At 34.2% G+C, this 14,476-nt stretch overlaps 1 protein-coding gene across 1 annotated transcript in view; it reads right to left on the bottom strand.

The window, feature by feature from the left end:
* Positions 1 to 14,476, bottom strand: part of LOC107661606 (collagen alpha-1(V) chain-like) — a 67,549-nt gene that overhangs the window by 40,065 nt on the left and 13,008 nt on the right. Inside the window, exons 2-9 of the mRNA XM_016451267.1 lie at positions 13,806 to 13,937; positions 9,119 to 9,235; positions 7,973 to 8,401; positions 7,859 to 7,930; positions 6,260 to 6,721; positions 5,881 to 5,937; positions 1,791 to 1,832; positions 355 to 417 (exon numbers count right to left, since the gene is read on the bottom strand). Of these exons, the coding sequence (XP_016306753.1) occupies positions 355 to 417; positions 1,791 to 1,832; positions 5,881 to 5,937; positions 6,260 to 6,721; positions 7,859 to 7,930; positions 7,973 to 8,401; positions 9,119 to 9,235; positions 13,806 to 13,919 (1,356 nt within the window). The 5' untranslated portion in view covers positions 13,920 to 13,937. The remainder of the gene's footprint in view (positions 1 to 354; positions 418 to 1,790; positions 1,833 to 5,880; positions 5,938 to 6,259; positions 6,722 to 7,858; positions 7,931 to 7,972; positions 8,402 to 9,118; positions 9,236 to 13,805; positions 13,938 to 14,476) is intronic.

The raw sequence follows: 14,476 nt of genomic DNA, 5'->3' as shown, positions 1-14,476 counted from the left end.
TATATATATATATATATATATATATATAAACGTACTTATTTTTTGTTTTTGCATAAAGAACTTTTATAAGATGTATTTATTACCTATTCAGATTTTTTTACATTATAACATTATTTTTGACAATTAAACACGTTAGATAGATAGATAGATAGATAGATAGATAGATAGATATTTCATATATTGATTTATTGATTTATTTATTTTTTGTTGTTGAATATATGACCTGGACATTTCTTTTCGTTTTTAGACAATCACCCTGTTCACCATTTTACAGACTTGGACATGTTTCAGAACACAATTTTAAGTGCTGTTGAACATGTTCAATATCTTGTTTTTGTTGTCATGGTTACTTACCCTCTCACCTGGCTCTCCAGCACCACCTGGGTGTCCCGTTGAACCTGGAGGACCGGGGAGACCCTAAAAACAACACAACGGTACTGTGAGGAACACATATGAAGCCATCACAAACACACAAACACACATGGGTGTTGGTCCGGTGAGGTAAGACTCTAGATCACTGCTGGACTCGTTCCATTGCTCTATTTCTCAAACTCATGTTGTTCTAGTCCCTAAAGAGCCATCAGATCCATCAATGCTCCAGCTGAGAGAAGAGTTACTTTATAAATAAGTAGGTCAAGAATGAAACTTTAGCAACAAAACAGACATACAGCTGTTTAGCATTGTCAGCAATAGTCACAGGACCTAGAAAACAGATTTCCTAGCAACTCAGCTCAGTTTTCCAACAAATAGTGGTGGTGTGCATTACTATTTTTTATGGTGCAATGTACAGCACAGTCTTTGGGAAGTACAACTCATTTTAGTGAACCAGTTGGTTTGAATCAGTTGACTCAGAGGATTCAATCAAAGTGGGGTGCATTTCCCAAAAGCAACTATGAACGCAAGTTCTATCATTACCAATAGAGTTCAATGGACCTTACGATCATAGTTAGCAAACAATCTTTTTGGGAAATGCACCCCTGGTTGGATTGGAAGGTTCATTTTAGTGAATCAGTTCACTCAGTGAATTCAGTTCAGCTAGTTGGTTTGGAAGGTTTGTTTTAGCGAATCAGTTAACTCAGAGGATTCAATTCACCTGACTGGTTTGATAGGTTACCTTTAGCAAATCTATTGACTGAAAGGATTTAATTCAACTTACTGGTTTGGAAGGTTCGTTTTAGCTAATCAGTTGACTCAGAGGATACAGTTCAACGGACTGGTTTGGAAGGTTCATTTTAGCGAATCACTTGATTCAGAAGATTCAATTCAACTGTTTGGTTTGGAAGGTTTGTTTTAACAATCAGTTCATTCAATCAATTTAATTCAGCTGGTTGGTTTAGAAGGTTTGTTTTAGCGAATCAGTTGACTGAGAGGATTCAATTCAACTGGGGAGCGTTTCCCAAAAGCAACTATGTTTGTAATTTCAGTCATTACCAATAGAGTTCAATGGACCAAAGTTAGGCCAAAGTTAGACCGTGATTTAGAAGGTTCGTTTTAGTGAATCAATTGACTCAAGAGTATTCAATTCAACTGGTTGGTTTAGAAGATTTGTTTTAGTGAATCAGTTGACTCAACGGATTCAATTCAACTGGTTGGTTTAGAAGATTTGTTTTAGTGAATCAGTTGACTCAACGGATTCAATTCAACTGGTTGGTTTAGAAGATTTGTTTTAGTGAATCAGTTGACTCAACGGATTCAATTCAACTGGTTGGTTTAGAAGATTTGTTTTAGTGAATCAGTTGACACAGAGGATTCAATTCAACTGGTTGGTTTTGTAAGGAAAGTAGGCTTACTGTGGGACCCTCTGGACCAGGTGGGCCTTCGACCAGCATTCCCTACAAGAACAGAAAAAACACAAACGCATTAGAATAACAGCATAAGCACAACCTGCAACATCAACATAAGATCTGAAGTGTGAGAGCACCACAGCTTTGATCAAAATAATTTACATTTCTGTGGACTGTCATCATACCAAACAGCAGCATCAGGAAGTCTGTTAAAGCACTGGTGCCTGTTTCTCGTGGCTCTGACTGTTTATGAAGCATGTGAGATGATCTTCAGACTGCGGCACAGCTGACTGAACATTCCAGAATTAATCAGATAGTTCCAGTTCCACTGCTAAAATCTGAATGATTGGAATGCCATGCCATCTACTACTGTTATTTTCATGAGGAAAACAGCTTAAAATGTAGCATAATGTGATGAGGGAAAAAATATACAACATTTTTGAAGTTTATTTTGAATTAGCATGCGTTTTTATATTTTTAGCATTTCTTTTCATTTTAGTTTAGGTTTTAGTAATTTCGTTATGTGGTTTTATCATTTTTATTTTTTTTTTTCAAGAAAATATTTCTATATAACTTTAATTGTTTTCTTTTCTGTTTTAGTTTTAGTAATTTTAGTGCTTCAACTTCAACTTAATTTATTTCTAATTCTCTTTGAAGTTTTTAAAGGTGACATTTTTATCTAATATTTATATTTTATTTTATTTTATTTTATTTTAGCTTTATTTCAATAACCGAAATGACTTGTAATAGTTTTACTTTTAGTTTTTTTAGTTTAGTACGGTTTTATTAGTTGTATTTAGGTGTTAAATAATTAATAATCAATCATTAATATTGCTAATAAATAATCAATAATTAATATTGTTTTGTGCCAGAATTATTTTTTTTAATTAGACTACATGCAGTAATATGATATATAGTCATAAATAACTAACTAAATAAATAAATAATGTTTTTTAAGTTCATTTTGAAGTAGCTTTTTTATATTTATATATAGCTTTTTATAATTCAATTATTTTAATTTCTGTTTTAGTCAATTTAGTACTTAAAGTTTATTTATTTCAGTTCGCTGTCAAGGCAACATTAAGTTGTTTTGTTTTTTTTTATTGAAAGCTTTTTCATCTAATATTTATATTTTACTGTATATTCTTCATAAGAATAAACCGAAAGTCCTAGAGGATTTAAAATCATCACTGTCTACTAAATCATACCTCAAAAATATTGGACTCTGGCATAAAGAGGAAAAAGGAGGACTTTCAGCCATTAACAAAAACTTGTGCGTGACGAAACTGTTGTAAAACAGGCAATAAATGGTTGCCTGAAAACCATAAACAGCATACAGTTATACTAATGAACTATATTAATTTGTGAAAGAACTGTACATTGTTAGTCACTTTGGATAAAAGTGGCTGCTAAACGCATAAATGTGTTTATTACATACTGTGTTTATTAAACATTGGTGCGTAATATTGTCATAGATGAGGTTAAAAAGTAAAAGTTAGAGGGTGTTTTAAACACTGCATATTGTTTAAACATGCACAAGATTTCCATCATTGCACATATGTTAGGGAAAATCATATTAAAACAGATCAACTGTAACCAAATATACTGCGATCTGTATCAGGACATACAAGCTGGAAGTCATCAATCATGATCAATTACTTATCAAAATGTGCTTGCATGAGTTGCGTCATAACCACAACAGTGCAATTAACTCAAAAAGCCTGTGAAGATTGAATTACAGTCACTGAGAGGTCCAGAGCCCAAAGCACAGGATCATTACATATGCAGAGCTCAGCCTCTCTTAAGATCCAGAGAAACGGCATTTGTTTGTCGTAACATCGTGACGCTTCTGGTGCTTTTTAAAGATGCTGTGGGTCTTAGCTCTGTCCCAAAGGCATCGTCCGAGTGTGCTGTCGTGGCAGTGGGCATGTTCGCTTTGTTTTGGTGCGTTCCTTACATGCCAAAAAACACAGAGTGGACACTGTGTGTGTGTGTGTGTGTGTGTGTGAGCAGAAACAAGAGAGAATGTGGGCGCTTGCTGAAAGAAGTGTGTGATTTGAGCATTTTTCTTTCTGCAAACCACATGGTCATCCTTCATTAAAACCAGCTGTCCTGATCTGCATGTTTGTGCTTTTCCTTGACTCTGATCTTCTCATTGACCTGTTCTTGTATAACAGTAACAGTACCCTGAAAAAACTGAAACAACCGTGTCATTTATTTAAAGGGGTCATATGATGCTTTTTTAAAGATCATTATTTTGTGTATTTGGTGTAACAGAATATGTTGACAAGCTTTAATGTTCAAAAAACACATTATTTTTCAAATACTGTACATTATTGTAGGTCCTCTATGCCCCCCGCCTCTCTCAAACACGTCGTTTTCAACAAAGCCCCCTCCTTTCAAATAAAGTGCTTTTGCTTTCACCTAGAAACACACAGCGTCTCCCTGACATGCTGCTTCAACACTAACTGCGGTTACTGAAACCACGCCTTCTTTCTTTGCGTGAACATTTGGGCGCATTATGCAAATATTCCCACATAGTGACCTAGATATGTGGGGGCGTGTTAGAACGAGCCGTTTTAGGGGGGCGTGGCAGAGTCTTAACTTTGATAAAGAATATCTCTTTGGATTTGAGACTTTAGTCTTTGCAACTTCAGGGATCTTATCTATGCACAATCAGCTTGTAACACTCCAAAGAGAAAGGAAAACTTGAAATCGCATCATATGACCCCTTTAAAGTGCATTTTTATATTGGTAGAATCGAAAAGTCATGGTTTCTAGTTTAAACCTGTTTTGTTGAGTTTGACTAAAAGCACACCTTCATCAAACTAAAATATAAGATATGAGGGGAGATATCCCGAAAAAAAGCTTTTTCTTGCTATTAATTAATGAAATTAATTATTTATTTGGATTTAATGGTAATTATTTATTTTTATTTTTATGAGATGAAATGGTAGGTATTTTTGTAATGTAGCTCAATTTATGGTTTTGTTTATCCTGTAAAATTTGAATTCGCAATATTGTTTATTTGAGTGTAGAATTATTTTATTTTATTTTATTTTATTTTATTTTATTTCTCGTTAATCACCAGTGTTGAAATGAGTGGTTGGGTTTTATAAAATCTTCTGGTGTTATTTTTTTATTTATTTTTTATATAAGAAAAAATATGATGCATTTTTAAATAGACATCACAATAAACATTAAGGTCTTTGAAGTTGTCTTTATTTATAATAAGTAAACTAAATTAAACACTGAGTAACAAAATGTTTTGTCTCATCTACTTTCATATTAAAAGTAATTTAGCTATTTTTATTGCGAAATTGTTAAAATAATTTTAATATATTACTGTAGATTGACCAAGTAACATTTTGGCTTACGTCTAAAGAAAATATGTTAAGTGGTCTTTATAATATATATATATATTATATAAAATATGCATAATATATATTTTTTGTTGGTCCAAAGTATAATTTATGTAATATGATATGATATGGCCTGATCTGACTGTGAAGGTAAGATCTTGTTTCTTTCTCCATCCTGATGTTCATTGATGATAAACCCTGATGTCATTCTCTCCCGCTGAGATTGCAGTGACATCCGTTTGAAGTCTCACAGCTGTTAGACATCAAGAGCCATGTGAGCAGTAGAGACTGTATGCAAGGACAGACGATGATTCCCATCGTGCAAATATAACTGTGTGGTAAACACATCTGCAAATCTGAGACACGGCAGAGTCTGAAACAGGAGTGACTCGCTCCTTTTGAAGTGCAAATGCAAATCAGGAGTGAATCCAGATTAATCCGGAACAGACAACTGATCCAGGTGTCTTTTAAAAAGTGTTTTTAAGCTGCCCGAACATGTGCATGAATGCAAAATTGGACGGATGTGAAAGTGAGTGGAAGATGCAATAAATGCAAGACCACACTTGGAAACCTTCCTTGGGTTTGTGTCAATAAAGGGTTGTCAATATGCCAAACCACTTCAGAAAAAAATCTAAAATGCAAGTAAATGCAGGCTTGGTGAGACCTCTTTCAAAAATATGTTAAATACCGACCCCAAACTTTTACATATGTATCATATAGTAAGTGACACTTACGGGTTCAATGATGGCAGGCTCTCCTTTCTGGCCTTTCTCTCCCCTCAGTCCATCCACCTTTGGAAACACAAACTCAATTGAATTCAATCCAGATCCAGTGTATATCAGTGTAAACGCAATATGGAATAGAACAGTTGCAGGTAATAAATAAAACAAACAATTCTAACCAAAAATAAACTATAGGTCACCCTCATGTCGTTCAAAGCCTGTCTGAAACCCAAAGTGGGGAATTATATTGCAAAGAGTGGGAAGTACTGTACATTCTCCTTTTGTGTTAAACGGGAAGAAAAAGTAAGCCATACAGGTTTGAAACAACTTGAAAAATAGAAAATGATAATTCCTATGAGTTTGCACAGAGGTGGGCGGAGCTAGAGATCACCTGTCCGTAGATCTCGTCGGTCTCTGCGGGCAGCGCTTTGTCGCCATCGGTGTACAGGTCATCATAATCATACATCTTCTCCAGTTCTGCGTCAGTGTAATCCGTGATGGACTCCTCCTTGAACTTGTCGATATCGATGGAATCTGCCTCTCCACCAATTCCTCCCTGTCCACCGGTGGCAACAGACCCCGCCCCCACGCTGGCCCCAGCGCTGCCGGATCCGCCCCCAACTGAGCCACTTGAAGAAACAGACCCGCCTCCAACGGAAACAGAACCGCCCCCGACAGATACAGACCCGCCTCCAACAGAAACAGATCCACCCCCTACGGACACTGAAGTGCTGCTGCTGCTACCGCCTCCTTCCACGGTATAATCTCCCTCTCCGTATCCTTCTCCATATCCCTCTCCATAGGTCAGATCAAAACCCTCGCCGTACTGGGTATCATCATAACCACCATCAACCTACACATCAGACAAACACAAGTCTTCAGACATCAAAACCATTCATGACTCAATGTTTTATTTATATAGCTCTTTTAACAATACAGATTGTGTCAAAGCAGCTTTACAGTATTAAATAGGAAAATAGCGTGTAATAATGCAAAAGTTTGTGCACTGCGTATACATCTATCTTTTGATTCTCATATGTGTGAATATCACAAAAACAAACAAAAGTAAAACTACTTTTTTATTTTTATGACAAAAAAGCACATATAGTTTATTTTTAGGATTTTGCCCAGTATTTTCAGTGGTGATTCTCTTTAGATTCGCAATCCTGTAGTTCAATATTTTTATAGTCCTAAAACAGGCTTTATTGTCTTTAAACAAAAATTCTGATTATTTTTATTAAATTTACAGTATATTTGTTTTTATTAATTGAAATTAAATATAACTTGGACATGTTCCTGACAGGCTCTGATGAAAGAGAATGTTGCAGTAATTGGAATAATAAGCAAAACTTAAAAAAACATATTAAAGACATATTAATGACTTAATTCCTGAGTTCAGTAAAATCCACTTTGGTAAAAAGGATATTACTGCACTATTATACTCAACAATGCAGTAATTTCAGTAATAAGAACAACTTGCAAAACATATGAAAGATATTTAAAACATAGTTAAAATATTTTTTAAATATATAATTTTCAAATATAATATTTAATAAAATAAAATAAAATGTATTATTAAATGTTACCAATAAAATCTATTATATCTGAATTAGACTCGATCCCTGAGTTCAGTAAAAACCACTTCGGTAACAATAAAACGGTAACTAAACTTCAGTAACTTCGGTAACTAAACAATGCAGTAATTGCAATAATAAGAAAAATTGCAAAGCACATGAAAGATATTTCAAACATCTAAAATATTTTACAAATATATAATTAAAAAAAAAAAGTATTTAAAAAGTTATTATTAAATGTTACCAATAAAGTCTACTATATCTGAATTTGACTGGATCCCTGAGATCTGTAAAATCCACTTCAGTAAAATAGGATCTTAATACATTATACTAAACACTAAATATTTCTATATGACTGAATTAATTCCCACTTAAAAGTGAAACTGTTTGGGATTACTAGTTCCAACTAAACTCACCGAGGTAGAGTTGGATCTGGAGCTGGAGCTGGAGCCGGTACTGACTCCAGAGCTGGAGCTGGAGCCGGAGCTAGCAATGATTCTGGTGCTAGAGCCGGTGCCGGAGCCAGAGCTGGAAACCGAGCCAGACGTTCCATTGTGAATGACTGTGACAGTTGAGTGCACTCTTCCACTTCCTCCTCCTCCTGATGATGACGACGATGATGATGATGATGATGTGATGATCCGCCTGTCCAGGTCTCCTCCCAGTCCCAAATCCACCTCACCGCCCAGTCCGATATCCACTTCTCCGCCGGTACCTGTGCCTGTGCTAGTGATGCTGATGGTCCGGGAGCCGTCAGGCCGCGAGGTCGACTCGTCATAGTATGTTTCATATCCGGTCTCATATCCATCGTAGCCGTCGTACGGTTCCTCGCCAGTAGTCGTGGTAGAGCTGGAGGATGAAGAAGAGGAGGACGAGGAGCTACTCGAGGAACTGCTGGAGCCTCCTGTTCCACTAGTGATAACCGACGTAACCACGCGACCGCTATCCGGAACAGACACCTGGTAATCACAGGAAAGAGACACTTCTTTAGAGTAAATAGTTGAAAATTAATGATTTGATGAATGCACTGATTTCTTGATTCACTTTCAATTCATCTGATCCCAGTTAGGAATATTTAAGTTACAGAATAATGCTGGGAACTGAACTCTTGATGGTCATTTTGAGCAATAGTCCCGCTCCACATTTTTAATTCATTTAATATATTTTTGCAAATATGCCATATTATAGAAGAAATATAGGTTACGAACATAGTTTAATGTTGAATTTAGAAATCAATATGAAATTTTAATTACTTACTTCACCTAGTCCTAACTGTTATGAATTATTTTGTTATAATTAAATTCCATTTTCGGTAATTAAAAAAGCTGACATAAAGTAATATTAAAATATTAGATAAATATTAGATAAAACTGAAAAAAATGAAAATTACAAATGTTGCCTAGGCAACTAACTGAAATAAAATAAGCTGAAGCTGAAGTAGTAAAATTAGTAAAACTCAAACTATAATAACAATTATTTTAAAAACTACAACAAAATAAATTATATTATATCAGATATATAAAAAATAAAAAAAACTAATACAATTTACAAAAGCACATGATAAAATTACTAAAACTAAAATTTAAATGTAAACTGACAATATAAAAATAAAAGCTAATTCAAAAAAATGAATAAATACTACAATAATACATAAATAGTACTAAAATAAGACTGACCGTTAGGTCTTCAGTTTCGGTTCCAGTCGTTTCATCGGTTGCCGTTTCTTCTGTCTTTTCGGCGTCCATGTCCTCATAGTAGGGATATTCGTAATAGTAGTTGTCATCCTCTGTGTTCTAAAGAGAAATGTAGAAACTAAGTGTTATTATATGTTAAAATACTGTATTATCACAAGTGTTCCAGAAAAAAAAATCTATGGTACCTTAGTTTGTGTTAGCATGCATTTAGTCATTTTCATATGGGAAAATGACTAAATGTGGTATATGGGTGCATATGGGTAGTTGACAATGTTCCATGTACTCACATGGAATGAGATCATACACAGTGCATGCATAATAACTATGTTAGCAAAATGCTGTTTAAACTTGTTTCAGATGGAATACAGCACATCCCACCACATATAAAGCTGCACATGGATCATTCTGGCAATGAGCAATACAAAAAAACAAATGAGTTCTGAGCCTGCGGACATGAACATGAGTTGAGCAGAGTCTCTTAAGAGTCTTTCAAGCACAGACATCTCGTAATTATGGTAATTATGACATAGCATATGTCATGAACGCAACATATGTTAAGTATTTGTGTAAGTATTTATAAATGAATATATATTATAAAAAATAATTATAGCAAAATATAGAAAAACTATTTAGCAAAATATTTGACACTTTAAAGGACATAATATGTAGAACATTTTTATTTTACTTTATTATTTATTATATTTATATCAATATTTACAATTTGAAAGAAATATATATGGTGTTTGTTCATTCAGACAGGATTTCATACTCTCATTCATGAGTTATACTCACAGCATGTTAATTAAACAATTCAAGCAGCGGTCTTGATTTAATAGACTCAAATTCTCTGAGAAGAAAGAGCAAAGGAAAGGAGGGATTCCCTCCGACTGAGTCCAGCAGAAATCCATGTTCTCTCTTATCTAGCAAATAAAAGTGAAGAACGCAAGGAATTCCAACCGCTCACCGACCTCTCGCTCGGATTCACCGTTCTGCCTCTCTCTCCCTAATTCCCACACATTAGCAATGGATAACTCATCACGTTTTCATCTGTAAATAGGTTTCGCTGATATTTAAACGGCAGATTCGGCTTTTGAAGGACTGGTCAAAGGTGCAGCGGGTTTTCTTTCATATTGCCTCCTACTAATGCCCCACACTCAGATTTACAGCTCCTGACACACACAAAACTGAAAAAGGTGAACGTGAGGTCAGCAGAGGGTCGTTTCTGTGCCAACATGCTGACATCAAAGCCCTGAAAGATGTAAAAGTCCATGCATGGCTGAAAACGCACCACATGCTGCAGTCACGTGCATATCATTTCGTTTTACAGGCATAGCTCAGAGAAACTTTACCATATGTTGGCCACAACAGTTTTCCGATAGAAAGCTTTTTATGAATATTACTGACAGCTGTTTTCATTTTTCAATAATTGCTCATTTTTTGTTCATTTATGTTATTGAATATCAAATGGTAAAGCATGACGCTAGCAATAGCAAGGTCATGGGTTTGAGTTAGAGTTGGAAAAACATTTCCAAATGCAGTCAAATACACATTTAATTTAATGCAATTAAATAGACATTTGTGAACCCAACCTGAATATGCTGGAATTAAATATTCCGATATATAACTGTGCGATTTAAGGCAAGACACTACAGGTGAACAGGGTACAATATTTAACTGACAGACTTCACCATACTTTCCCAGCTGACTGATTATAACAAGAATTGCTAATGTTTTCTGAAAAGTCATCTTTAAATACGCACAAGGCATTATCTAATTAAAATTTTAATTAAATGTATGCACTAATTTGCATAAATCAGGTTCATTTTGTTGACATATTAGAGTTTAAGGTTTTTACAGAGGGGATTTTTTATATCTATTTTATTACTCCATAAGTTAGAAAATACTGCCAACAGCCAGAAATTTTCACCCTTTTTGCCATGTTTTCAGCAATAAAATGTTGTGTACAACCAGCCGAATGATATATGAACAAACCCCTCAGTAAAAACCTTCAGAATACAGATAGGAATAAAACTGTAAAATTTGGTGTATGCAAGTGCTGCTGAGGTGGGGAAAAAACTCACAGGCTTAAACAATATGCATTTTTACCATGTTTTTAGGAATAAATGTATAAAATCAGGCAAATGATACATGAACAAATCTTAAACAATATGCATTTTTACCATGTTTTTAGGAATAAATGTATCAAATCAGGCAAATGATACATGAACAAATCCCTCAGTAAAAACCTTCAGAATACAGATAGGAATAAAACTGTACATTTTGGTGCCTGCAAGTGCTCCTGACGTGTAGAAAAAACTCATTGCCTATAAAGATGCACATTTTCACCATATTTTTTAAGAATAAAATGTTGTATAAATCTAGGCAAATAATATATGAACAAACCCTTCAGTAAAAACCTTCAGACTATGGTTAGCAATAAAACTGTAAATTGTGGTGCGTGCAAGTGCTGCTGAAGTGTAGAAAAAACTCACAGCCTTTAAAAATATGCATTTTCACCATGTTTTTAGGAATAACATGTTATATAAAATCAGGCAAATTATATATTAACATATCCTTCAGTAAAAAACTTACTATATAGAATATAGAAAGGAATAAAACTGTAAAGTTTGGTGTATGTAAGTGCTGCTGAATGGAGAAAAACTGTTTAAGAACTTTTATATTTTGAGAAAACGACCTTTAAAGATATGTACTGTAAGTGAAATCTAAAAGACACAAATAGATAAAGTGCAATAAAACAAAAACTTAAAAGTATTTTGAATGTTTTCTTTCCACTATCATGAAAAATCTCAAAATTGAGCAGTGCCTGAAAAACAAAGTTTTTGCCTATAAACCACAAACTTTGAATCCACCAGAAACTCCAGCACTATTAACAACGAGTTTTACTTGTCACATAAATATAAAGTATGATTTTGCACCTGTCATTTGCATTAAATTCAGCATTTCTCCACTTTTTGACATTCTAGCCATTCGTTTTGCCCCGTGGTCAATCCCATAATTCCCTTGAGCCCGCCTTTTGCTCAGCTCCCATAGAGAATCAGTTGAAAATGGTTGGCCATCTCTGTGTTATTCAGCTTAAACTATTTTCTCATCTGTTTCACATGCTAAATCTCTCAATCTTTCATTTAATGCCTTCTCTTCCTTTCTCCATAGCGCTCAGAGGATATTGGCATCTGAGTGAACCCAGATGGACGGAGACTGAATATGAACACTCAATTGACCCCATGAAATAAAAATGTGACTTTTGTGGTTTTTAGTCCATATCTGCTCATATTTATATTGTTATACTCATTTTACACATTTTAAATGTATAATATTTCTACAAGAAAGACTTTTTTTACTGAAAAAATAATTACTTTTCTTTAATTTTTTTACATTATTAACATACACATTTGTTAACCCAGCCTGAATTATCTGGAATTAAATATAGTAATATATCTATGTGATTTAAGCATCAAAGCCACAAGAAAAGCATTAACGGCAAATTTTGAAATCTTATCTTGTCACATAAATGTGAAATATGATTTTTCTCCTCATATTTCTAACAGAAAGACATGAATATGAATTTAGTATTTTATTTTGCAAGAAAATAATGTGTTTTTTATTAATTAATTAATTTATTTATTTATTTACATTTTAGATATAAATGCAAGATTAGATTTGGAAATACTTTATTTTCAAATGCAGTCCATTGAATACACATTTGTATTGTATTGAATACACATTTGAAATAATTCAGCCCTAATTAAATGGAATAAAATATAGTAAAATATATCTGCGTGATTTAACATCGAATCCACTAGAAAAGCACAACTGGCAAAATCTGAAAGTTTAATTTGTCACATAAATGTGATATGTGATTTTTTTGCTTCTTGTACTTTAACAGAAAGACTTGAATATTACTTTAGCATTTAATTTAGTGACAGAATAATGTATTTTCTTGACATTTTTTAAATTATTAATACAGTATGTCAGCAATACTGATCCCAAACGCTCTACAGGCTGAGACCTGCTTCAGAGTTCTCATCTCCTCCCTCTATCACTCTCTCTTTCATTTCTCTGACTGATGAGGTCATACGTTCGTTGGAAAAATAAATTCTAAACAGCCTGCCTGCAGCTGGGTCTTTTCCAATGAGATGGAAAGAGCCATAAAGAATTAATACGCCTGAAACACACACACACACAAGTATGGGCAGGTATTATTACTCCATTTTAATTTGTTTCTCATTCCAAATACTGAATGAGTACTGAACTGAACAGTGTGCGCTTTGTGCTGTCGGATATGCCAACTGTAACACCAAAACCAGATTCTACATTCACGGAAGAAAATGTGAGCAGCACTTGCACTAAATCATTTACCATTTAAAATGAATAACGGTTCACCATTAAAACGTATCTGTTACTAAAACTGCCAAGGCTAGGGATCATTGTTAAGTGCTTGGCTAATGTGATGATTTTATTTTTGATTTAAGATTTAAAAGAGCTTTGGGGTGCCCCAACACTCGATAAGATGGAACTCTTGAGTTCAATAGAGGTGAATCTATGCTGTCTGTTTTGGTTTGGTTTTGTTTGGAGGGTTCTGGGATGTCCTCAATGCTCTTCCAGCTCTAAAGGAAATTAATCTTGGAGGAAGTACAGTAGATGAACTTACATATTCATCAGTGTTTGGGTCTTGGTTCTGGGGCTGTTCAGGCGCAGGAACCTCACAATCGGGGCTGTAGTGCTCACAGTAGTCAAACGCAGCGCGATGGTCCGATAAAATCATCAGCTGCTGGATGTCACCCTGGAAACAAAGAAATCAACTGTTAGAACTTCTGAGGATTGACACATCTTTGTACTTGATACAGGCCATGTAAGAGACAAATAAGACCAGCAGAGAGAGCAAAATTTCTACTCCCTATAAGGCAGGGAGTGGATGCCATATTTAATTTGATGCAAATGAAAATGAGGCTGTGAGGGAAGGAAGAACAGTCCATTCAATGCACCTTTAATAAACAGTTATATCTTATACAGATTACAAGGCTCACATTTACTAAGTAGTGTGATTTACTTTGACTCAACATAAGCTAATATTTAAAAGAGCCAGCTAGAGCTAAGGTATCAAAAAAGAGCTAGATAAAAATAATTTTAACTCCAAACATTTATGTATAATAATGTATAATGTGCATAATAATGTACAATAATTTTTGTAATAATAAAATTACATATTATTATAATTATATATAATGAATAATATAAAATACATTTTATTACAATTTAATACAATTAATTAATATTAATGATAAGGTCATTATATTTTTAAATGTACTAACTTTCTACACA

This window comes from Sinocyclocheilus anshuiensis, unplaced genomic scaffold, assembly GCF_001515605.1.
Source record: "Sinocyclocheilus anshuiensis isolate Anshui unplaced genomic scaffold, SAMN03320099.WGS_v1.1 scaffold1425, whole genome shotgun sequence".
NCBI classification, from domain to species: Eukaryota; Metazoa; Chordata; class Actinopteri; order Cypriniformes; family Cyprinidae; genus Sinocyclocheilus; species Sinocyclocheilus anshuiensis.
Note: the sequence above shows the minus strand (reverse complement) of the source record. Positions and strands in the feature narration are given on the sequence as shown.